The sequence below is a fragment of the Sorex fumeus genome, unplaced genomic scaffold (assembly GCF_029834395.1).
Source record: "Sorex fumeus unplaced genomic scaffold, SorFum_2.1 ptg000201l, whole genome shotgun sequence".
In the NCBI taxonomy this organism is placed as follows: Eukaryota; Metazoa; Chordata; class Mammalia; order Eulipotyphla; family Soricidae; genus Sorex; species Sorex fumeus.
Window position 1 is genome coordinate 523,174 of NW_026606258.1, and position 24,184 is coordinate 547,357.

The window sequence follows — 24,184 nt, forward strand, 5'->3', positions numbered from 1 at the left end:
TCATTGATTTGCTCGAGTGGGCCCAGTAACGTCTCCATTGGAGACTTTTGTTGTTACTGTGTTTGAATACGTCATGGGTAGCTTGCCAGGCTCTGCCGAGATAAAATAATAACAGTAAAGAATTGTCTTGCATGCAGCCTACCCTGATTCAGTCCCCAGCACCACCTACGGCTCCCCAAGCAATGTCAGGGGTCATTCCTGAGCAGAGTCAGGAATAGCCCCTGAGTACTGCTGAGAGTGGCCCAAATCCCCACCCCCTGAAAAATAGTCAAACCAATGGAAGAAGCCAGTTGCAAAAGTCTATCGTATGATTCCATTTGTGTGAAACAAAACATCCTGAATATGCAAATCCATGAAGATAGGAAGATGACTGAGGGGTGAATTAGAGCTAAGGGGCACAGAGTTTCTCTGGAGGTGATGAAAAGGATCTGAAGTTGATTACAATGATAGCTGCACAACTCTGTAAAAACAGTAACCACTGCTGAAACATTTTTCAAATGGATGAACTGTATGACATAAGGACTGCATCAATAAAGTTGTAGTAAAAAAAAAATACAATGAAGTTCAATATCTAAATTACTGTTAGGTATTACACTGCCAGCGGAACTGCAGGAAATGATTCTGAAATAGCTCGGTTCTCAACGTTTCTTACTAAATAAAGTCAGTGTGCCGGACACAAACATTCCACACTTGTCCTACCTTTGTGGTACAGACTGAAACTGCTGGTGTGGAGACAGATGTAGTGCTTGTCATCAAAACCCTCATAGTTCGTCACACAAAACAAGGAGCCGCCACTGAATTCTAACCAGAATTCACCGTGCTTGTTTTCCAGCAGATCTCCATTTTCTTGCTAGTCGAAAGATCAGAAAAACAGCTGTTATTGCCATGATGCTGAGGAAGCTTTCCAGGTAGGCGTGTCTGGGCTGAGAACTCGGGGGCCACTCAGAACGGGGGTGGGCAGCATTTCGTTTCTGCCTGAAGGCACAGCAGCCCACAGCTATACACCCGATAGCCACTACCTTAGAAAGGGCCCAGTGCCACAGCTGAGCCTTATCAAACTGCCAAGCCACCAAATGGGGCCAGCTCCATTGCTCCTGGACTGTGTGGCCACAAATGCAGGCATGTGACACCTCCAAATTTCATAGTAGTGTCAGTCCCGTAGGATCACAGCAAATCAGATGGGTAAATGGCACAGAAGAGCACCAAGATCAATGAGAGAAAACAGTAGCACAGAAGGCTCAACTAGTACTAATCAGCCCAGTAGATCCTCAATGACTTTATAAACCACTGGAAGATACAACAATGATCACAAACTGACTAATTGATCTAAATTTTGATAATTCCATTTGCCTTTATGCTATAACAAGCAATATGAAGTAAATTTGTTTGTGCCTTCAAGGGAGCAGGCTGAGGTGGTGGTTGAGCAACTGGAACTTGGTGGAGGAAGATCACACTGGTGCTGGGATTAGTGCTGGAACATTTAATGCCTGAAACAACTGCATTAGGGACAACCTGGTCAATCACGGTTTACAATGAAAAAAATGTAAGAGTCATTATTTAAGTAACTGTGCGAGAGGATGCCCCTTCTGGATGTCTCTAAGTAAGTGGGTGTGTGGTCTGAACCACGCAACCTGTTTGAACTAAGACTATTCCTCCTGGCCCGGGAGATGGCTCAGTGGCTCCAAGTGGCTGCCTCATAAGTGTGAGGCCGTGAGCCAGACTTCTAGCAGAAATTTCTAGTGTGCCACATATGACCCTGGCGGCATCACAGTGTGGGACTCCCAGTACTGCCCAGACCGCAGGACTCTCAGTGAGCACCACAACCACATGGAGTTCCTGGTCTTCACAATAGCAACCAAGGGAAGGTGGGGTGGGGGGGCTGCACTGTTCACTGCTATGTGGGGATCACTTCTGCCACAGAAATTCCCATGCTTCATTCTCCTTCGGACCAAAGAAATCACTAGTCGACACATCAGCAATGAAACCAGCTCGTTTTCCAAAAGGAAGTACACCTGACATTTGCCTCTGTCTGCCATGAAAGCTAAATTCTCAAACAGGCTATCATTGTGGCTGGCCTCAGTGACCTTCATCTGAGGATCTTCATATCGAAACAAGCTGAAACTACCTCAATTACTGGGTTATAGATCGCAGCGGGTTTCAAATATACACTTTGAAACACACTATGTACATCCTTACCTTGACGTCTGTAAACACTGCCATTAGCCCATGGTTAATACTCAGAAGAACTGAGAGGAAACTCTGTGAGTTCTTGTTTTGGGAGTCTAGTTTTTTCTTCCTACGGGAACGATAGTTGGGATCAACAGTAGAAAAATACTGCAAAGTTTCCTCTTCTGATCCACTTTCCTCATCTATGAGAAAAAAATGTTCATAATCGCATCGTTCTGACAGCTTATTAAAATACCAGCTTGGGCCGAAGGGATAGTACAGCAGGTAGGGCATTTGCCTTGCACGAGGCCTACCTAGGTTTAATACCCAACACCCCATGTGGTCCCTTGAGCACTGCCAGGGGTATCCCCCCAATTAATTAATAGCTTGGTAGTGCAGGAATAGTACAACAGGTAGGAAGCTTGCCTAACACACAGAAAATCCTGGGTCTGATCCCCAGCACCACATATGGTTCCCTGAGTTTGCCAGGAGTCAGACCTGAGCATCATCTGATGTGGCCCCAAAACCAAAAATAAAGTAAAATAAAACAAACATTTGAACCGTAGCATAAATTAGTTACTTATATATTTACAGCCTGCTGATTTTTTTAAAGAATTTGCCATGATAATTTTTTTTCTCTTGCCCACTAAACTTCAATTTATAAGCTGTCATTATAAAGAGAGCAGACTTAATTGATAATATCCTGAATATGCAGACAGAATGGGAAATACTATCAATTACTAAAAGAAATAATAGTTTCAAATGAAAAACAGTCAAGGAGATACTAAAAAAGTTATTACTAAACTCAACAACTTAGTACTCGACCAAATTAAAATACATTACCGTAGTGAACAGCAGATTTAAATGGAGTGAAACTATCTTTGTTGAAGGTATTAATCAGCTGACTGGCTACTGAAAGTCCAATACCATAGGAAATATTTTCAAATGTTTCCACTGGTGAAGGAGCTGTTGGTTCCCACAGCAGCAAGTCATTAAAGATCCTACAGACAAAAGTTGAAAAATAAGTTCATGACTTGATACAGATAAAGACTACTGTACTCAGGAGTGAGAGTTCGAAGGGTTGGAGCACAGACTGGACAAACAGAGGCTGTGATTTTGAGCCTCAAGGTTCCCTCAAGGACTCTCAAGCTAGGCCCGAGGCACTGAACCATCCCAAAGGCACAACTGAATTAAATATTGAGAGAAATGATCCCCAGTCCCCTGAGCACTGCTGGGGACCCCATCCCCCCAAAGTACACAGACATACCCACCTATGGTCAGAGAGACAGTGCGTGCCTAGCATGGATGGAAAGACACGAGTCTGATTCCCACAACCTCCTGGCCCCAAGTACCACCCGGCTAATAACAAAACGTTAATATATGTGTGTATATACCCCTCTCTCATATGTGAAGTGAACACCCACAGTAAAAGAAACAGCTAAAAGCCACAGAATCCACAAACTGTTCTACAGAATGAGGATCTCATGCCCAGGGCAATAAGATACACGCAGCGGGGTTCAAGAGGAACCCGGGGACAGAGATGGCAGGAAACAGGCACTGAGTGTGGGTGAGGCGCTGGCATGCTGGAGTGCACGACACCCTGCCACTGATAGCTCTGGGAGCTGGAAACCTCCGTGGCTTAAATAAAACCCAGTTTTAAAAATCACTTAATTTGGGGTTGGGGGGGTGGGGAACACCTGGCAGTGCTCAGAGCTTATTCCTGGCTCTGGACTCTGGGTTCACTCCTAGTGGGATACAGGGGTGACACAGGAAGTGCTGAAGATCAAACCAAGGTTGACCGCGTCAAGGCGAGTGTCCTAGTTGCTATACTACCGCTCAGTTCCAACTTAAATCATTTTGTAACGATGGAACAGAAATGGAGCCTACAATGAATTTTAAAAATCAATTATGTTTTTTCAATACAAAAAATAACTGAAGATATAGGGTAATAAGAGGAATTTGTACAATTAGACACCTCATTAGATACCTAATCTAGCTTCACTTGTTATGTGTACATACAGTTATATACATCTAAATATACTTATATGAGAAAGTTAATTAAAAATGAAAGTCCATAAGGAACAAAAGACAATCCACACAGATGCAAGAGTGTGACCTTTGAAAACTGTGACAGATCAAACATTGTCTCATTTGATCATTCCTTCAGTTCTGCGCAGAAGCCACGGAAGAAGCTTCCTTCTCACTTCATATTGATGAAACTGCCTCAGGAAGGTTAAGTGACCGACCCAAGTGCACACCACGAGACTTAGACCTGTGTCCAGGTCCTGTCCAGCTCCCAACTTCAGTTTTCCACATTTTACCACTTCTCTTGTGTTTTCCTTATTTAAATAATAGTCTGAACACGGTCTTCATGTCACTGATCACTGAAACAATGACTGAGGTTTCTAAGATCAAGAAAGAAAACCCTGGGGCTGGAGTGATAGTACAGCAGGTAGGGCACTTGCCTTGCACACAACCATCTGGATTTGATGCCTGGAGTCCCACAGATCCTCTGGGCCTGCCAGGATGGATCCCTGAGCGCAGAGCCAGGAGTAAGCCCTGAGCACTACCATGTGTGATCCCCAAACAAAAACAAAAGAAGGAACGCGGGGGCTGGAGCAATAGCACAGCGGGTAGGGCGTTTGCCTTGCACGCGGCTGACCTGGGTTTGATTCCCAGAACCCCATATGTCCCCTGAGCACCGCCAGGAGTAATTCCTGAGATCAGAGCCAGGAGTAACCCTTGTGCATCGCCGGGTGTGACCCAAAAAGCAAAAAAAAAAAAAAAAAAAGGAATGCTCCTGTACAAAGACTCCAAGACCCTGAGTCCCCCCAGCCCCTGCCAGCCCTTTCTCCGGAATCGCCCCACTCTGATGCACTCTGCACCTGACGCAGAGCTATGACAGGAGAGCAGAGCCGAGGGACGTGACGGTGCCAGAAAGCACAGCCCATATGACGGTGGAGGAACACGAGTACACACACCATGTCATCACATATGCCGTGACAATGCCCACCAGAAGGGTACCAGCTCTCCAGTCAACACCTTACAAAGAACACTGAGCGAGAGGTAATGACCAAGCAAGCATGGATGGAGGAGGAAGCAGGAAAGTGTGGAAGAGGTTAGGCAGAAAAGTCCAAGCCTACAAATGAAGTGCTTAAACTTACCTATTATAAAGCTTCTCATAAAAACTTTTATTAGGTAGTGTTATGTGAACATTGGGTAAAGTAAGCTCCAAAACGTAGTGAGAATTGCTGATTGCTTTATCCTGAAACTCTGTCATTTCGACAGGGTCGCCTGGCATCACCATCTGAAATAACAGTGTCGTGGGGAAAAAAAAAAATCAATCGGTCAAATGAGCATTCTATGTGTGAAAGCAGTAGGACCGCCGTCTTAGCCTGTCCTTAATATTGGTTTGTAAACACATCAGCATATAACCTGATTTTTATTTTTTTTTAGAAATTAGAAATGTGTTTTAGAAAGCAGAAGAGACAGGAATACGAATTCCCCATGTGGGGAGGAACTTAGTAGAGAACTAAGTTCAGAATACAACCTAATTTTGACCAAGAAAAGAAAAAGTTATCCTTCGACCTTGGAGCTAACAATCTGGCAAGAACGTACACGGAGTGACTCTCAGAGACGAAGAACCCAAGCCAGTGTGGCACGGGAGAAGGCGTCCCCCCACCACTCGCGCGTGCTCGTGTACCTGCTCATTTTCAAACATCACTCGGCGAGAAGAAAAGGGAGACGGAGCTGGTCTCCTGAGATCGCAGACATCCTTCAGGGAGTGGGCGCCGCCTTCCTCCTCTTCCTGATAGTGGCCGTCGCTCTCCTCCTCCTCCTCAGCCGCGATCCGCTCCAGAATGGAATGCATGGCGGGGGGGTTGACCTTCAGAACAATTCTGACAGCAACGACAATTGGGGGGGAAAGAAATCAAGACCTTTGATGGTCACCCCTGTTCTGACTCTGCGCATACACAACACCTGACCAAGTCGATGAGAACTGGGCTGAGCTTGCAGATGACTCGCTGTATAATCATCATCTGGGTGAAGCTGGCGGTGAAAGTGGAGAACAAAATGTATGTTCTGGCAACATCTTTTGTGAGCAGAGATTCAGATACTCCTAACCAGCGCAGGGATTTTTCCCTGTGAACTGGACCCTATCTTGAAATTTCCTAAGACCCAGCTTTGTCTTCTTGGCTTCAACTAAGAAATGAAACTTTCTGGAACCGGGAACACTGATGGAGATAGACCCCAAAGAGACCACGACGCTGCTTGTCCCTGCGCAGACCTCTTCTGGTTCCTCCAGAGGTCTTAGAAGACAGGGACACTGCACCCAGGGGGACCTGTCAGCTGGACACAGCTGACCTTGCACCTAGAAATCATCTCTGAGGGCTGCACGCAGAATTTTAGGCTTACAATCACATTGTAACCTTTTTTTCTCCCAATCCATAGAAACGCCTCTTATTACTTGCAAGGTATCATCTTAGCTTGAGACCCACCCACAAGGCCTATCTCAAAGATTCGGCCATGTCTGTTTATTTGAATTAATCGAGTCTGAGAACTGAAACTGAGTTCTGGGAAAGAAGCAAGTCAGTTTCTGACTTGTTTAGTTCCGAGAGAAGTTCCAAGAGTGGAACTGCAGAGGAACAAAACTATGCCAGCCCCACTTAGAAGAGGGCCATAGTAGAGGGTGCAGCGTTGGAACGCCGTATGCATGAAGCCCTTTCATTAACAGTACTGTAAAGCACAGTGGTTGAAATAAAATTTGTTTTTAAAGATGTGAACCCAAAACATGTCTTTGGTCCCTTCAGAAAGACCCCTAATGGAGATACACAAATATCCCTCAGGGTCTCCCAGATATGATCTAACTGACCAAGAAAAAAAGATTGTGAATCTACACTGCTCTGTGTGTGTGTATGTGTGTGTGTGTGTGTGTGTGTGTGTGTGTGTTTAACCTAAGAACAGGGTCCAGAGATCTTTCTGTGTAGCACCTAGAGAGCAAGAAACTCTTCCCCATTCCCACAAGTCTTACCCAATCTTTTTTCTACTGAATTCTATTATTTTGTAAAAAATCGGTAATCTAGTAAAAACTGCAATAAAGGTTTAATCAAGATTCAAGTCCAGGGGCCAGAAAGATGTACAGCAGGTAAGGCACTTCAGCTGACAGTCTGAGTTTGACATCAAAACAAGCAAACAAAAAACCCAAGGTGTAAAACATAAAACTTCAACCACGAAACTAATGTAAGACCAGAGAGCAAATCATTATTGGCAGAATTAGCTTCTCTAAAAAAACTATCGACTGTAACCCACCTCATGTCTAAGTTTAAAGTGTTAACTGAAACCCATTCATGAATAAATCTGTAACGTGTATCTCATGGTGATTCAATAAAAGGGGAAAAAATACACCATCGAGGGAAAAGTGTAGAAATAATACAAAGGGAGGCTAACTGAAAATATCGTTAAGGAGGGAAAGGTCATTTTATTTTGAGGTCACACCTGGGAGTGCTCAGGACTGATTCCTGGCTCTGTGCTCACAAACCGTTCCTGGCAGGGCTCTGGGGTCCATGGGGGTTCACAGGAATTGAACCTGGGCCAGCTGCAGGCAAGGCAAGCATCCTACCATTGCTCTGGCTCCAGAAAGGTGATTTTTAGTTTTCATTAACAGTCAAGAAATTTAATCTAAAGAATAATCTTATTTCTCATTAAGATTATCCTATTTATCATTAAACCAAATCCTTCCACCTGCAGCCTGTCCTGCTATTACGGAATCCTAAGAACCCTATCCTGATACTACGGAATAGCCAAGAACCCTCATGCTATGTAAATCTTATTCTGTAGCACTGTAGCACTGTCCTGTCCTCCCATTGTTCATTGATTTGCTCGAGTGGGCCAAGTAACACTGTGAGAGTTGTTACTGTGTTTGGCACATCGAATACGTCACGGGGAGCTTGCCAGGCTCTGCTGTGCGGGCGAGATACTCTCGGTAGCTTGCCGGGGTCCCTGAGAGGAGCGAAGGAATCGAACTCGTGTTGGCCACGTGGGCCACGTGCAAGGCAAACGCCCTACCCGCTGTGCTATCGCTCCAGCCCAAATCTTATTCAAATTTAAAAAAAAAGAAGTTATAAATAGGGAACAGTTTCAGAATTACAACAAAGCAGTATTTTCCTCCCAGAATTTCAGCAGCCAAAATCTTTCACTGTTTTCAGCTGGAAACCCACTAACAGTTTGATGACACTCGCTTCTGCCCAGAGTGTCGCTGCTCCCCTTCTCCCCTCTGTGGCCTCTCATGACTGCATGGCTCTCTGGTCGCCCTTTGTCATGGCAGTGGGCCCCTGTCGCCAGAGGTGGGGCAGGTCACAGTGAAGAACTGCACTGCATTTAGAGTTTGTTCCCCTAGGAAGGTGGTGTAAGTGATTCTACTTATAAGCTATCATAATCATTTTTATCGGCACCCCAGAGCAAACCATGCTCCCAAATCACTTTGGGAAGCAGAACCACTTTTCACTGGCGGCAGGCACCAACAGGGGCAGGGCCAGACCGATGGCATGGAGAAGGTCCCCTTCATCTGCAGAGGTGGTGACTGTCAGCTTTCAGATGAACAACGGGTCATACTGCAAGCAAGTCAAGCCCTGTATCAAGCTAACTGAATTTAACGAATGATTTATCCTGCCTAAAAAATTCTGCAGCAGAAGCTCTTTAAGTTCACCTGCACGGTGGAATCGCCTGGGAGAACTTGAAAAATGTGCTGGTGCCCAGGTAAGATAACTCAGAATCTCGGGTGGGGCCCAAGAATCAGCATTTTGTTAAAACTCTTCAGATCTGAAAACTCTGTCCTAAAACAATCATTGACTAGAAAATTCACTTGACAACTAAATAGTGCTATATGATATCTCTTCTTGGACTGAACGCGTTTTCAAATGGTTCCTACTCTTCTTGTCCCTCTAATTAGACAAAACGAGTATTAGCCATTAACAATGACTAAGAATGTGGGGCTGGAGTGAGGTGGGGCATTTGCCTTACATGCGGCCACCCCAGGTTCAATCCCTAGCACCCCATACTGTCCCCTTAGCCCCACCGGGAGAGATTCCTAAGCACAGAGCCAGAAATAAGCCCTGAGCAGTGCTGCACGTGGCCCCCAAACAAAAACAAAGTCACACCTAGCAAATGCATTTATACTTCCTTCAGTATCGAACACCCCGGTCAGCCAATACTCAAGACATCCTTTTAATTTCATTTGTGCATACTCATCAGGTTCTCTCATCAGGGCTGGACCTTCCCAGCTTCAACTGAGTAGCCAAAAACTCTAAAGAGGACGCACAGCCCCTTGTTTCTGAAAGACTATCTCAAAGCATCATTCCATGCATTAGGCTACTTACCGGGGCCAGTCAAAGTCATCTGAGGATGCTGGGTCCCCATCGAGCCCACTAGAAACGTGGAAAAACTTAATGGATGGTTCTCCTTTATCTTCCTGGAATGATCCTAGACAAGACAGATGAACTGAAATTACTTTCTTCCCAAGTACTCAAAGAAAACTACTTTCCTCCTTAGAGATCTGCAAATTCTCTACATCACTTATTCATCTGCTCTTGTGTCAAGTTGTGTGAGGAAGCGGGAATGAGCACAGAGAAGCTTCCTGTTGAAATTCCTGAGCGCCCGTTTTAATGTGGAAGGTGCAGAATAATGCAGAGTAAATATAACACAGTTAATACTTAACAAGTACCACTTAATTATAATTCTTCATAAAAATGTATGGCTAATTTAGAAACAATAACATTTTGACATTTTGGGGAATTTTTTTTTGGGGGGGGGCGGTTCACACTGAAGATGCTCAGGGTTACCCCTGGCTCATGCATGCACTCAGGGATCAGTCCTGGTGTGCTCAGGGTACCATGTGGGATGCTGGGAATCGAACCCAGGCTGGCACCGTGCAAGGAAAATGTCCTACCTGCTATACTATTTCTCTGGTCCAATAACCACATTTAAAAAGCCTATTTTGAGCTAAGCACCCTAAGAATTACTTCTGTTTACAATAATCCTGTATCTGTGTTTTCATTCCATTTCCAAATGAAGAATGATTCGCCTCCAGAAAGAGTTCTGTCCCACTGGCGATAAGGGAAGACTCAAAGGAACTATTATAAAGTCAACGGAAACGGTCAATTTTAAGTATCTCTAACTTAGCTCTACCCTCAGACCCCTGAGTTTCACAAGGGAAACTGTAACCAGTTTCCAAGGGTAAAACCTAAGTGGTTTTACAAAGAAAGTCACCATATGGGGTCGGTGTGGTGCTGTTATGTTATGCATGAAAAAGCACTGTAAACCACAATGTCTAAAATAAAACTAGGGGAAAAAAAGAAGTCTCCACATTCGTTACAGTGAAGAGCTGGAAGTAAGCCTACTGAAACTATGATGACTAAAGGAGAGAAGGTCATGTGTGTGAGGGGTTCTTAGCTCCATTCCTAACTTTCAACAAATGTTGAACACTATTAGGTGCACAGGTCAGAGGTCAGCTATAATTAAAATGAAACCTAAAGAACTATATTCCCTTGTAGGAAAAAGTTTCTTTGGTTTTTTCTTTTTTTTTTTTTTTTTTTTTTTTTTTGCTTTTTGGGTCCTACCTGGCTATGCTCAGGGGTTATTACTCCTGGTTTTGAATTACTCCTGGTGGTGCTCAGGGGACCATATGGGATGCTGGGAATCGAACCCAGGTTGGCTGTGTGCAAGACAAATGCCCTCCCCAATGTGCTATCGCTCCAGCTGAAAGGAAGCTTCTTAACAAAGTGAAGAAATTACAGCACTTAGGCACTTCCTTTCAAAAACTGACATATCATATGCTGTAATTTCATTTCCGAAACGAACTTATCACATATCTGTAGGTAATACTGGGGGAAAGTTGTTACTCTATTTTACAACATAATGTTCTTTAAGTTTGCTACACTCGGGAGTTGTCTTTTCAGAATTTAAGTCTCAGAAGCAAATGTTTGTTTCTAGTCCGGCACTATCATCGGCAAGTTAAGTCTTACCTGCTAGCTCTCTAAATGTAAGTTCCAACTTCATTTGCTCTGGAGTGGAGCCTCCGACAAATTCTGTCTTGAATTCTAGATCTGTGAACGCTAAGTGAAGGATCTCCTTCTGAAGTGACTTCTTAAACCACGGCCCTCTTTCTTGATCCGATCGAAGATCAGGTATTGGGAAGCGAACAGAAAGATTCAAAGCTGGTGTAGCAACTTGTACTGATATCCGACAATTTGCAGGATTATGTGAATCATCTAGAAATACTTCAGTGAAAGCCTTGTGCTGAAATACAAAAATCAAAAATATGACAAAATATTAAGTAAGCAAAAATGACACTAGTATGCAATGTTACAATATATGTATACCCCTATTTCCTTATTCATATAAAGCATTAAAATAATTTATAGTAACTACTTCCATATTAACTTACTATAATAATCTTTTTTTTTTTTTTTTTTTGCTTTTTTGGGTCACACTCGGCAATGCTCAGGGGTTACTCCTGGCTTTGCACTCAGGAATTACTCCTGGCAGTGTGCGGGAGACCATATGGGATGCTGAGAATTGAACCCAGTTTGGCCACGTGCAAAAAAAAAAAAAGCTCTACCTGCTATACTATCACTCCAGCCCCACTGTAATAAATTTTTATAATGCAATAGCTCATGAGAAGTCATAATTGCTCGCAAAAGTTCAACCTTACATATTAAAAAAAAGAAGAAAACTAAAGCACCCAAAATGAATGCAGGCACTACAGAATATACGAATTTTACTATAGACTAGACACTAAATTAACTTGTCAAATACGGCTGAAAGCCAATATAGTACCCAAAATTCAATTTAAAAGATTATTTCCCAGTTTGCTACTTTACACACTCAATGGGAAATCAGATCAGTTATGCCAAAGACATAACTTCTGACTCATCTTTGTATTTCTAGAACGAAGGCCAAAATTTAGCATATCATCAGTTCCTTTCTCACATTAGGTGAAAACTTGTATTTTTACTTCTTGACTGATTATTGGTTTTGGGGGGCCCCACCACACTCAAGAGGTACTTGGGAGCTATCCCCGACTCAGTGCTCAGGGGTCACTCCTGGTGCTAGTCAAGGTGCCATACTCATGACCAGGGACTGACCCCAGGCTGACTGCATGCAAAGTTTGAATGCAGCCTATTGCTAGATCTCCCTGGCCCCCAAAACCTGGACTTGTAAATGAATCGATTCCTTCTGTCCCCATTAGACTTTTAGCACCCTACTTTTACCAAAAAAATATCATAATTCAACCATCATCTCAACATGTCCCTAATAGTAAATACAGAACTAGCCCCAAAGTACTCAAACAATAAAGAATGTTGATTTAATGTGAACAGTGACCAATAACCAAGGGGGGAAGCAAATAAGAAGGGAAATTAAACCAATTTTTCCTTTTCAAGTTAACTGTGTCTGTTAATGGTCCTACAACCCCCCAACTCCCGTTTCATAACTTCTTAAAAATCTGACACTGATTTTCCTTGGAAAGACACTAAGGATTAAGATCTAAGTAAAAACGATATAAATCAATATTCCAGGACTCAATACTCTAAACTCATTCTCATGGGGCTGGAGCAATAGCACAGCGGGTAGGGCGTTTGCCTTGCACGCAGCCAAACTGGGTTCGATTCCCAGCATCCCATATGGTCCCCTGAGCACTGCTAGGAGTAATTTCTGAGTGCAGAACCAGGAGTGACCCCTGTGCATTGCTGGATGTGACCCAAAAAGAAAAAAAAAATTAAATAAATAAATAAATAAATTCTCATGCTTTAGTCTCGGGGCCACACGTGGAGGTGCTCAGGGCTACTCCTAGCAGGGCTCTGAGAACCGTCTGGATCAAAACACTTACAGGATAAGCGCCACTTCTGCTGTGCTACCTCTCCAGCCCCCAGATTCTCATTTTCTAAAGGATCATCTAATATTACAGGAGCTACACTTTATAGGTGGCTTAGTGGTTTATTAAATGCAAATAGAGAAAAAAAAAGAGAAAAAAGAGAAAAAAGGAGAAAAAATGCAAACAGATAAAATTTTGTGAAGATATTATAGATAAAAAATTTTTTTAAAAAAAGAAAATCTAATTCTGCTACTGTGACATCAATGCTACCAATCATTATTTGGCTATCTGTTCTTTCACTATGTACCCACTTGTGGTAAGTTTATGTGGACTAAATCTTCTACTTTTTCACCTCCTGTCATAAGCCTTCTTCGATGGCTAAAGATGTCACTGCATCAACTTAACACTCATCACTTAAGAAGCCATATAACCTGGCACTTAGCAACTAATGAAATTTACTTAGCTAATCTATTGTCTAGACAAATAGGTCTCCATTTGGGGTGATGCTGAGATGATTTATACAAGAAACCATGGTGCATAAAACTTTTTTTTTTTAATCTCCATTTGAGGGGCCAGAGAGCGAGCAGCATGGACCGGGCGCTTGCCTTGCTTGAAGCTGACCTATGTTAGATTCCCAACACCCATATGGCTGCCCAAACACTGCCAGGAAGGACCCTGGAGCGCAGAGTCAGAAGTAAACCCTGAGCACCGCCAAGTGGGGCCCAAAAACAAACGCCAAAGGGCTCCATTTGAACAACAGCAGAGTGCCTAAGGAGCTTGCCTTGCATGCAGATAACCTGAATTCCATCCCAGATATCCCATATGGTCCCCCAAGCACAGAAACCAAAGCCTCTCTGGGTGTGGGAAAAAAAAAAAAAAAGAAATCTTCCATTTAGAGGCGGAGGGCAGAAAAACAAAAATGGATTTAAGGTGTTCCGGTGAGGCTAATTCCCTGACACACATATAATCCCCAGAGCACTGCCAGGAGTGATCCCTGAGTACAGAATCAAGACCGTCCCCAGAGTACCACTAGGTATGGCCTCAAGGCCCAAAACTGCCAGGAGTGACCGGAGCAGAGGCTGGAGAGACCTGAGCCCACTGGGTCTAGCTCAAACCCCACCATCACCATCACCACCACCAAAGCCAGCATCCGGAGCCAGAGATAGTACAGGGGTGACTGCACTTGCCTAGCGCGCGTCCCTCCTTGGTTGGAATCCCAGCTCCATATACAGTTCACTGTCAGGAGTAACCCCGAGTATAGCCGAGTCCCACTTAGTGTGGGAGCAAAACCCCCATGCACTGCCCCTCCCCCCCAAATAACTCCAAACCTCCACTGCTTTGATTAACACAAATAGTATCATTTTAGCAATATATGCCATTTTAATCTGTTAGGAATACATATGCCAAACACAGTAACAAGTCTCACAATGGAGACGTTACTGGGCCCGCTCGAGCAAATCGATGAACAACGGGAGGACAGTGCTACAGTGCCACATAAGTTAAGAAATAATCTCAATTAGCCTATTAGCTAGAGACATTCTGATTGGTTTCGCAGTTTCAGAAGACTTACCAAACTAATATGCTTATTATATGAAGTGTACATGTGAGAGGCCATCATCTCCACTGTAGAGAGTTTCTGTGGCTGAAGCAAGGAATTCAACCTGTCCACAATACTGATGTCCAGCTCACAGAACACTGGGTTTAATTTAATTTGCAACTCTGCCTTCTGCGGAACGGCACTAAGTCTTGCTTGATTGCCCTTCAATAAGAGGAAAGCATTAATATCATCACTAACAGTATCACAGAAGTTATAACTTACGATTCTCACAAACTATCTATCAAAGGTTTCTTACCTGGGGTCCTTTATTCTCAGAATGTTTATAATGCAGCTGAAGACACACTGGGGGGTGAGAATCGGTTCTTTCTTTGGAATGAAACATTAAAAGCTGAAAAACAAAAATGAAGAAACAGTCAACTCAGGCTGGAAAGCTGCAACTGACCATGCGTCAGCAGGGATGCTACAAAAAAGAAGAGCTTCTTGACATCAGAGAAGCTGGCTTTAAGTCTGACTTTTGTCACTACTCACATGACTCTGACAAATTAGTTAACTTCTACCTTATTAAGTTTTGTGTGCCCGGCAAGCTACCGAGAGTATCTCACCCGCACGGCAAAGCCTGGCAAAATATAGTTAAGGGTTCTAAATTAAAATCCAAGAATCTAATTAGAAAACAAAATAGAGAGGGGCCGGAGCAATAGCACAACAGGTAGGGCACTTGCCTTGCATGTGGCTGACCTGGGTTTGATTCCCAAAACCCCTAATGGTGCCTCAAGCATGGCCAAGAACGAACCCTGAGCACAGAGCCAGGAGAGAGCCCTGAGCACTGCTGTGTGTGACCCAAAAAAAAGAGAAATGAAAAGAAACCATACAAATGCAAATAAGCGGTAATAAGTGATACTTTAATAAGTTCTTAAGACAGAAAAACAGAATAGAGTGTTGCCGGGTGTGGCCCAAAACATCTCTCCCTGCTCCAAAATTAATAAAGATAAGCATGTTTAAAAACTTTGGAATAACAGAACTCTTCTGAAATCAAGAGACCTTGGAAAATGAGTCAAAGCAAGTCATTTGGCCGCATCACCCATTCGTCAGTCTAAAACAAGTCAAGTGGGGGGTTGGGAAAGGGTCCTGAGCACCACTGAAGTCAGCTCCAAGTCAATCAAAAGAAATAAAACCAGTCAGCTCAAATGAAAATCCCTACCATAACTGACGGAGCCTGAACGCCACACTTGGCAGGACTTGCGGTCAGGGGCCGGGACCTGAGGCAGGACAGATACTTGCCCTGCATCTATGTGGTCCCGGGTTCAGACAATTCCCGCAGCACAAGTGGAGGGCGCGGGTGTTTCATTAGGGCCGGGGTATGGCTCAGAGGTGCAGAGCACATGCTTGGATGTGCCAGGCCCAGAGTTGAGCCCCCGCAGAGCACTGGCCCCCTGAACACTGCCAGGAGTGTCACGGTGGCCCCGGCGTAACTGGGTCCTGAGCGTCCTGGCGTCATGAAGCAAAAGGCCCTCAAGACCTGGCTCTCATTAAACAAATCTACATCAGCAAAACCAAACTATGGAAGAAAAATCTCTTGTATGACTTTAATACCTTAAAAAAAAATCACGGCTGCTTAGATAATACTTCCAAAGCGAAAGAGCTCTCGAGCAGATCTAAGGGGAGCTGTTTACCTCTGTGTAGTGCGGGGGCGCGGACTGGGCGTCAGTGGGAAAGAGGCACTCCAGGAGCTCCATGTGCCCGATGGACACGTCAGTGCTGAAGTAGCGGGCGGCCGCCCTCTGCCTCTGCTCGTACGACACCTTGACGCCGGTACCTATAAACCTAACACGGGAAAAACAGAGCTGAAGGGGATCCGCGGACACTCCTAGGTTCGGCAAAAGGTTAGGAATTACTACCGACTCGGAGAAATTCAAAGTGTTAGTAATAACAAATCTTCCTAGAGACATTAATCAGAAAGATGACTTCAACTGTCTCATCATCTGATGCGAATAGAAATTCTACTGATAGAAATTGCCTAGAACATATTTCCCAAAAGTGCTCTTCCTTCTACCTGGTAAAAATTCATGCTGAAGTGTACACAATGCTGCACATCATAAAATGTAATAATTTCTTAAAAGTATCTCACAGCACCAGGCACAAATGAAAATTTTCAGCCAGCACTGGTGGAGGGATGGGTGGTCGAGCATTCTACGACTGAAATGTAATCGTGCAAGTTGGTATCTCATAGTGATCCAATAAAAATTAAAAAATCGATTAATTAATTAAAATTTCAGCCTGAGGAGCACAAATGGAGATCTAGCTTTTCTTCCTTGTTATATTTCTTATTGGCAGAGTTTTTGAAACTCTGGCAAAAAATGTTAAGAAAAAAAAATGTTCTTAGTTTGGCTATAAATACTATGTTCTTAATCCACATAGCTTCTATCGGCTGATATAAAAACTACTTTTAATACTTTATAAAAGTTAAAATTGGGCCAGAGCCACAGTACAGTGGTTCAGGCATCTGCCTTGCACTCAGTCAGCCCAGGTTCAATCCCCAGCACCAATATGGTCCCCCAAGCCCGCCCTGAGTGCAGAGCCAGGAGTAAGCCCTGAGCATTGCCAAATGCAGCCCAAAATAAAAACATATAAGTGAAAATACAAAACCACCCTAATTTTAAAAATTCAAATTTAAAGGCTAAAGTTTAAAAAGCCAATTTTCTAATAACAGTAATGTGTCTCCACTACGTATGTGAGGTTTAAAACTGACTTAATAATTTAAGTCACTTTCATGTTAAAGTACTATCTGTACACCAATAACATTTTATTTTTCAAACTGATTATTACAGAGGCTGGAGAGATAGGACAGCTGGTAGGGTGCTTGCCTTGCACATGGATGACCTTGGGTCTAATCCCCAGCACCCCAGATGGTCCCCTGAGCTCTGCCAGGAATGATCTCTGAGCCCCCAAACTAAATAAAATAAAACTGACTTCATCAAGTAGGAGTCAATCCATGAAAAGATCATTAGCTATTTGGAAAGCTTTGATTTAAAAAGGATTAGTTTGGCTTTATTTTGGGGTCACACCTGGAGGTGCTCAGGGTTTCCTCCTGGTTCTGAGCTCAGAGAGCCCCACCGGTGGTGCTCAGGGGACCACAGGTGATGACAGGGATGGAAACCAGGTCAGCCGCATTGCAACCCGACCCTCTCAACTATCTCTCTGGTCTCTGCTTTAATTTTTTTTAAACTGAATATATTTGGCACGTAACACTATATTTAAAGTGCACAGTGTGTTACTCTAATATATGCATATGTGTATAATGTCATCTTTGATGCATACATATGTATGGGAATATGATTACACTGTAATACAGCTTTGATTTTTTTTTTTGAAGCAAGAAAGCTTTCATTCAGGGGCTAGAGTGGTAGCACAGCTGGTAGGCCGTTTGCCTTGCCCGTGACCAACCTGGGTTCGATTCCCAGCATCCCATATGGTTCCCTGAGCACCGCCAGGGGTAATTTCTGAGTGCAGAGCCAGGAGTAATCCCTGTGCAGTGCCAGGTGTGACCCTGTCCTCCCATTGTTCATTGATTTTGCTCAAGCGGGCCTAGTAACGCCTCCATTTTCAGACTTCTTGTTACTGTGTTTGGCATATTGAATACATCACAGGTAGCTTGCCAGGCTTTGCCATGCGGGCGGGATACTCTCAGTAGCTTGCCAGGCTCTCTGAGAGGGGTGGAGGAATCGAACCTGGCTCAGCCGGGCTGGCTGCACACAAGGCAAACGTCCTACCACTGAGCTATCGCTCCATCCTACTGTGCTATCGCTCCTAAAAGCAAAAAAAAAAAAAAAAAAAAGCTTTCATTCAAACTTATTTAGAAAGATAAGGGAAAAGTGTTCAGGAGAGAACACAGGCTTCTCCAGAGTGAAAACAGGCAAAGGAACATCAAGACAAGCCAGCGAGACACATGTTCGGGGAGAACATGGGCATGAAGAGTGAGGCCCACTACAATTTTTCCCACTATTTTTTATTTGAGTCATAGAAACCTTGACTGTTTTTCTGATTTCAAGCAGGACTGGAAAATGCAGCATCTCAGTTCTGGAGTGGCCTTGGCACCCTCTCCCAGCCCAAGGCATCCTAGTCTCCCTCACATCCCATCTTCACTAAGCCAAAAACAATCAGAATTATTTTTAATGGTCTCAGTGTGGATGATGACAAAATGTGGTCATTTCTTTATATGGCCCAAGGAGGAATTTAGAAATCTCCAGATCACTTTGTGTGTGTATACACACACACACACACACACACACACCTTTGAATTTATATCATTAGATAATCTGAGAGATTCTACATTAAGCATCTTTGCAGCACTGCAAGAAAACCTCACTTATTTGGTTCATTTCAAATAAAATGCGAATTAGAAAAATAAATATATGTAGGTAGATAGCTGGATATGGATGTTCATTAATAAACGAGTGTTTACCTAAGATGATCATGAGAACAAGCTTCTGCAAATACTGCTCGGAAAGACTTAAAATCTTCTGTGGAGAATCTGGCGGGATCGATCTTTTCGATACAAGTAAAGAAAGCCACCGCCATAGGAGTCAACGGATTAAGGTTCAACGATGTTTCGGGTGGAGACAAAGGATCAATGTGAAGCACAGAAACGGAAAAAGTTCCCACGGCTACTCTAAATATGAGTTCAGGCCTGGATTCATCCACTGAAACAGACCTAGAAGGGAGAGCTGCAATGCATGTATTAAGATTATGTACCTAAAAGGCAAAATTCTGTAACAATTCATAATATCAATACCGTAAAGTAGTCATTATGCATTACTGTCCAGGTGATAAGGAAAAAAGTCTAAACGTATTTAAGTGAGTAAGATCACGATCATCTTTCTACATCTTGTACCCAGGATCCTCTCTTGACACTCTGGAACACCGCCCAGCGGGAAATTTGTGACCAAAGCTCTCTGGAGGTCACTGGAGAGCTGAGGCTCCACAAGTAGCTGGTAGTGAAGAGCTCCAGGGGTGCTTCAGGGGGCTACCAGGTAACACCCTATAGTACTGGGGGCAGGGCGGGGGGCAGAGCAAGCAGGGCCGTGAATGAATGCGGGGCGTCACCTACTCGGAATGTGCTCTGACCACTTGAGTTCTCGGACCTAGTCCCGAGTAAGTCAGGGATGGGCCAACAGCCGTCGCCAAATATGCCTTTAAGTCTGAAACCCACTTCATTTAATTATGCAGGGAAGACAACTGAGGCTCTCTTTCGAAGACAGTATAAGCAGAGAAACAATCAGATGGATAGTTGATAGTCCCAAACCACGGTAATATAAAATTGATGTGTAATTTCTACTAAAAATATTTAAATGCCCAAAGATACAATGGATAGGCAACGATCCTAAAACATTTCACAACGAATTCGTCAACATTCATTTTCTTTTTAAACAAGCTAAATGATCTAGACCAAAAACTTTTTATGAAAAAAAAAAAAAAAACTGCAACTACACAACTGAGGAGCTGGGAGACAGAACACAGTCTCGCCGGTGTGGGGCCCCGCCCTCTGCCTATCCTAGTGGCAGAAATGCAATGGGTGGCCGGGATAGGACAGTGGGAGGGAGTTTGTCTTGCAAGCAGCCAACCCTGGTTTATAGCCTGAGCATCAGCCAACCCCTGAGCATCACCGGGTGTGGCCTAAACCCCTCCACCCCTCCGTGGAAACGATCAACAAATATCTATTTCTACTTACAAGTCTTCTGCAAGGGTGCTGGGTGAACGAGGTTCGATGGCAATGCGGACCCTCGGACCGGCTGTTCTTTCTGGGGATCAAGGTAATCGCCCCAAGTTGGCTGAAGCTAGAAAATAAATGTTTTAAGTCTATAAATAAAATTCAGACTTGAAAAAAGCAACTTTTCAAGAATAAAGTATTAAATCATACCGTACCAGAGTCGCATTTAACGGAGATCCTGCTGGGGTATTTGTATATGTGCTAGTGAGCGACAATTCAAGGTCCATGTTCGGGGGATCCCCCAGGGGTGGAAGAGAAGAAAGACTGTGGGACATATCCATATCGGCCATAGAGAAGAAAACTTCTTCTTCTAGAAAGAATTAAACTTGTCAATTGTGCTCGTGATTCTGCCATTCATTCGCTCTTTAAAGTTTAGTTAAGGGGCCGGAGCAATACCACCGAGGGTAGGGTGTTTGCCTTGCACACGGAACAGGGTTCGATCCCTGGTATTCCATATGGCCGCCCAAGCACTGCCAGGGATAATTCCTGAGTGCAGAGCCAGGAGTAAACCCTGAGCATTGCCAGGTGGGACCCAAAAAGCAAAAATAAAAGTTTAGTTATATATATTAATATAATAATCTTTCTTCTAATTACCTGGAATAGATAACAATGGCTTAAATTTTATGTTATTTCCAGTAATTTTTTTGGACCCAATATATTAACGGCATAGCAAAATCTCAAAGAACTGTTTTTTTTTTTTTAACTGTTTATCATAGGATATACGACAGTGGTTTCCTATGTCTGAACTCTGAGCATAAAAGGATTAAAAACCACTGGTCTGGGCCAGAGAAACAGACTGATATGCTGCAGGCCCACATTCAACCCCCAGAATGACCCCAGAGCACAGGAATGGGAGTAGCCCCTGAGTACTCCTAGATGTGGCCCCCCCAGGTAAAAATTAAAAATCAAATGGTCTGGTCTACTGCAGAGATTATTAACCCTCAGTCTGTGTGCGCAGAGGTACAGAAAGATTGAACACCACCAATATACAATTATCACATGAAATTTTTTAGGTGTCCCATGAAAATTCAGAAATTAAAATCTAGATTTTAAGACAACATAAATAACTTGCAATCTCTCGTTTCCTATGGATATAACCTTTTCTTTAAAAAAAAATTTTTTTAGAGGACCCAAATATATCATTTAGAATTCGATTTTTCACTTCTTTCTGGGAATTGTTCAACCCTCATGTAAATGCAGTCTGAAACTGCCAGATTTTCTCGAGTAGACCTTCAACTTTTTGACTTAGTACAGAATTCCATTCTTAAGCTGACTCCCTTCCTTTTTCTTCTGTTGTGGGGCCACGCCCGGTGGTGCTCGGTGATGCTCCTAGCTCTGTGCTCAGCGATCAATCCTGGCAGTGCAGGGGTCCCTGGTGAGGTGCTGGAGATAGAGTGTGGATGCTGGCATGCAAGGCCAGCACCTCATCTGCTGTATTACTTTGCTCATCTTCCCCTTTTCTGCTGTGTTCTTTCTCTTTTTGTGAGTGCTTAAACATCCTGAAATACCCACAAATGCAAACTGGGTACAGATGTTCCGCACATACGATCAACAGATATCTAAAGGCATCGACTGTAAATCATGTGAGCATGCAAAAATCTGACAATTTTCAATGTATTCTGCAATAAGTATACATATTTTCATAAGCTGACTTCCTTAGAGACAAATTTGATTTACAATGCAGAACTATAGAACCAAATTTTAAAAAGAGTTGGGGGGGGGGGGGTTGAGACTATTGGCACATGCACCATACATCCCTGCGTCCTAGGGCGAGATCAACTTACACCAATATAGATCTTTTGTTCTTTCACTACTAAACTCCATTTCGAGCGACCAAAAGTAAGCCGAATTTTACTCTATGATGATATTGTAGGTTGTAGGATCCTGGCATCAGTGTTTTCAAATTGCTTACCACGGCTAGAAGGTGTCCGAGTTGTTTCTGTCTCATAAAAGCTTTGCTCTGAAGACACACCCACAGAGAGGGAATTTTTTCTCAAATAATACCGGTTTAATTCCATCTGAATCCGATATTCATCTTCCTGCTGCAGGGGTCGGTTTTTCCTATCTTTATTAGCTAACCCTATTTTGCTAGAATTTTCTACAGGTACACACAAGGAAAGCAAAATAATAATTAAATTTGGAATTAATCATCTCTCTCTCCAAAACCACTTATCTCCTTAATGGCAACCCACTTACCATTAATTTGACTCAACAGCAATTTAATACCAGAGTCCGTGCAAAACCACCACTATCAAGTATCAATCAGAGATCCTAAGGGGCGGTTTTCAACAGCTGGCTGGGAATCTTGCCCTTGATAGATGAGTCACTCAAAATATTTTAACACAGATTCCACTTACAGTACTCGGCAATTCTATTTCTCAGCTGTATGAAGTATTACCCTCAGCACAAAACCAAGCAACTTTGGAAAAATTAGGAATATTACATGGGGTCACAGCGATAGAAGGGTAGGGGAGACACTTGACTTGCATGCGGCTGATCCTGCTGTGATTCACAGGACCCTGCATGGTTGCCTGAGCACTGCCAGACGTCAGCCCTGAGAAATGTCATGTATGCTTCCCCCCACCCGTCCCCCCACATACATACACACACACACAATATATATATGTATATGTATATGTGTGTGTGTATATATATACATAACACACATATATAAAAACACACGAAGGACCTGAATGATAATTTGTGCCAGGATAACGCTATCTTAAAGACCCAATCAAATTTACCTCCTCATTTCTGTAATTTCACACATTCCTAGATTACAGAATCGGAAATAAGATCGACTTGCCTGGTCCAGCAATAGCTGCTAACATGTCCACGAGCAGGTGCACCTGCCTTGGCGACAGGAACAGATGGAGAGAATCGATCTGTCCATCAATATCCAACTTAAAAAAAAACAACAACAACACAATTTATTCAGGATGAGCACTCTTTACAACCCTTTCATCGCGAATTCCAGCAAATCCAGACATACTGAGGAATCCTGATTAATCACTGGATTCCTTTGCTGACGAGCCTAATCACCTCACGAAGAGGCGCCCTGCCGCCAAGTGACAGAGCTGTTCTGCCTCGCCCCCGCCACCTCCCTTCATCGCTGTGGCCACGCGCGGGCCCGGCTGTGGCGCCTGCCATTTCCCTGTGATGCTGGCTCGGGTGCCGGCTCAGGCGAGGGCACACGCTGGGCCGCAGAGCTCTCCCAGTCTGCAGGCACCCTGCGCTGTAATGTGGACACACACGCTCTTGGTTGGGGCCCACAGCCCCCGCCGTGGCGCCCGCCTGTGATCACGACAGCACCCTCACCTGTGCTCGTGGCTCCTGGCCACGGCACCCAGACATAGTTTTAGTTGTGCTGGCAGGGGATGCGCCTGTTTGTCTGCTGCAGTGCCGCCACCACTCTCTGTGGCTCTGGGGACGGCAGATAGCAGTCACCAGACAACACAGCAAACACTGCTGGGGCACAGGAGAGCGGGGATTTGAACTCATGACCATATGCTGGCAAGGCAGGTGCTGAGGCACAGTGCTCCTCGGGCAGGCCCCAAACTGCTGCTCTAAATTGGAAGACCCTGCGGAGAAATGCCACACTGGCAACTCTAAAGTCGTACTTGGGGTCTTTCTTTCTGAATATTGATAGTATTTGATGGGCTGGAGCGATAGTACAGTGGGCCAGGTGTTTGCCTTGCATACAGATGATCTGGGTTCTATCCCTGGCACTTATATGGTCCCCTGAACCCACCCGCACGGCAGAGCCTGGCAAGCTCCCCATGACGTATTCGATATGCCAAACACAGTAACAACAAAGTCTCCAATG

General features: G+C 43.9%; 1 protein-coding gene across 3 annotated transcripts in view; it reads right to left on the minus strand.

Moving 5' to 3' along the window:
* The window catches only part of ATG2B (autophagy related 2B), an 84,958-nt gene that overhangs the window by 34,416 nt on the left and 26,358 nt on the right, over positions 1-24,184 (minus strand). For 2 of the 3 annotated variants that reach the window (XM_056108275.1, XM_056108274.1), the window contains exons 7-21: positions 23,165-23,261; positions 22,271-22,456; positions 20,514-20,668; positions 20,320-20,425; positions 19,054-19,315; positions 16,265-16,415; positions 14,890-14,982; positions 14,607-14,795; positions 11,187-11,460; positions 9,543-9,645; positions 5,870-6,065; positions 5,331-5,473; positions 3,010-3,167; positions 2,197-2,369; positions 700-850 (exon numbers count right to left, since the gene is read on the minus strand). In XM_056108275.1, the coding sequence (XP_055964250.1) occupies positions 700-850; positions 2,197-2,369; positions 3,010-3,167; positions 5,331-5,473; positions 5,870-6,065; positions 9,543-9,645; positions 11,187-11,460; positions 14,607-14,795; positions 14,890-14,982; positions 16,265-16,415; positions 19,054-19,315; positions 20,320-20,425; positions 20,514-20,668; positions 22,271-22,456; positions 23,165-23,261 (2,437 nt within the window). The remainder of the gene's footprint in view (positions 1-699; positions 851-2,196; positions 2,370-3,009; positions 3,168-5,330; positions 5,474-5,869; positions 6,066-9,542; positions 9,646-11,186; positions 11,461-14,606; positions 14,796-14,889; positions 14,983-16,264; positions 16,416-19,053; positions 19,316-20,319; positions 20,426-20,513; positions 20,669-22,270; positions 22,457-23,164; positions 23,262-24,184) is intronic. The other variant, XM_056108276.1, reaches the window with a different exon arrangement.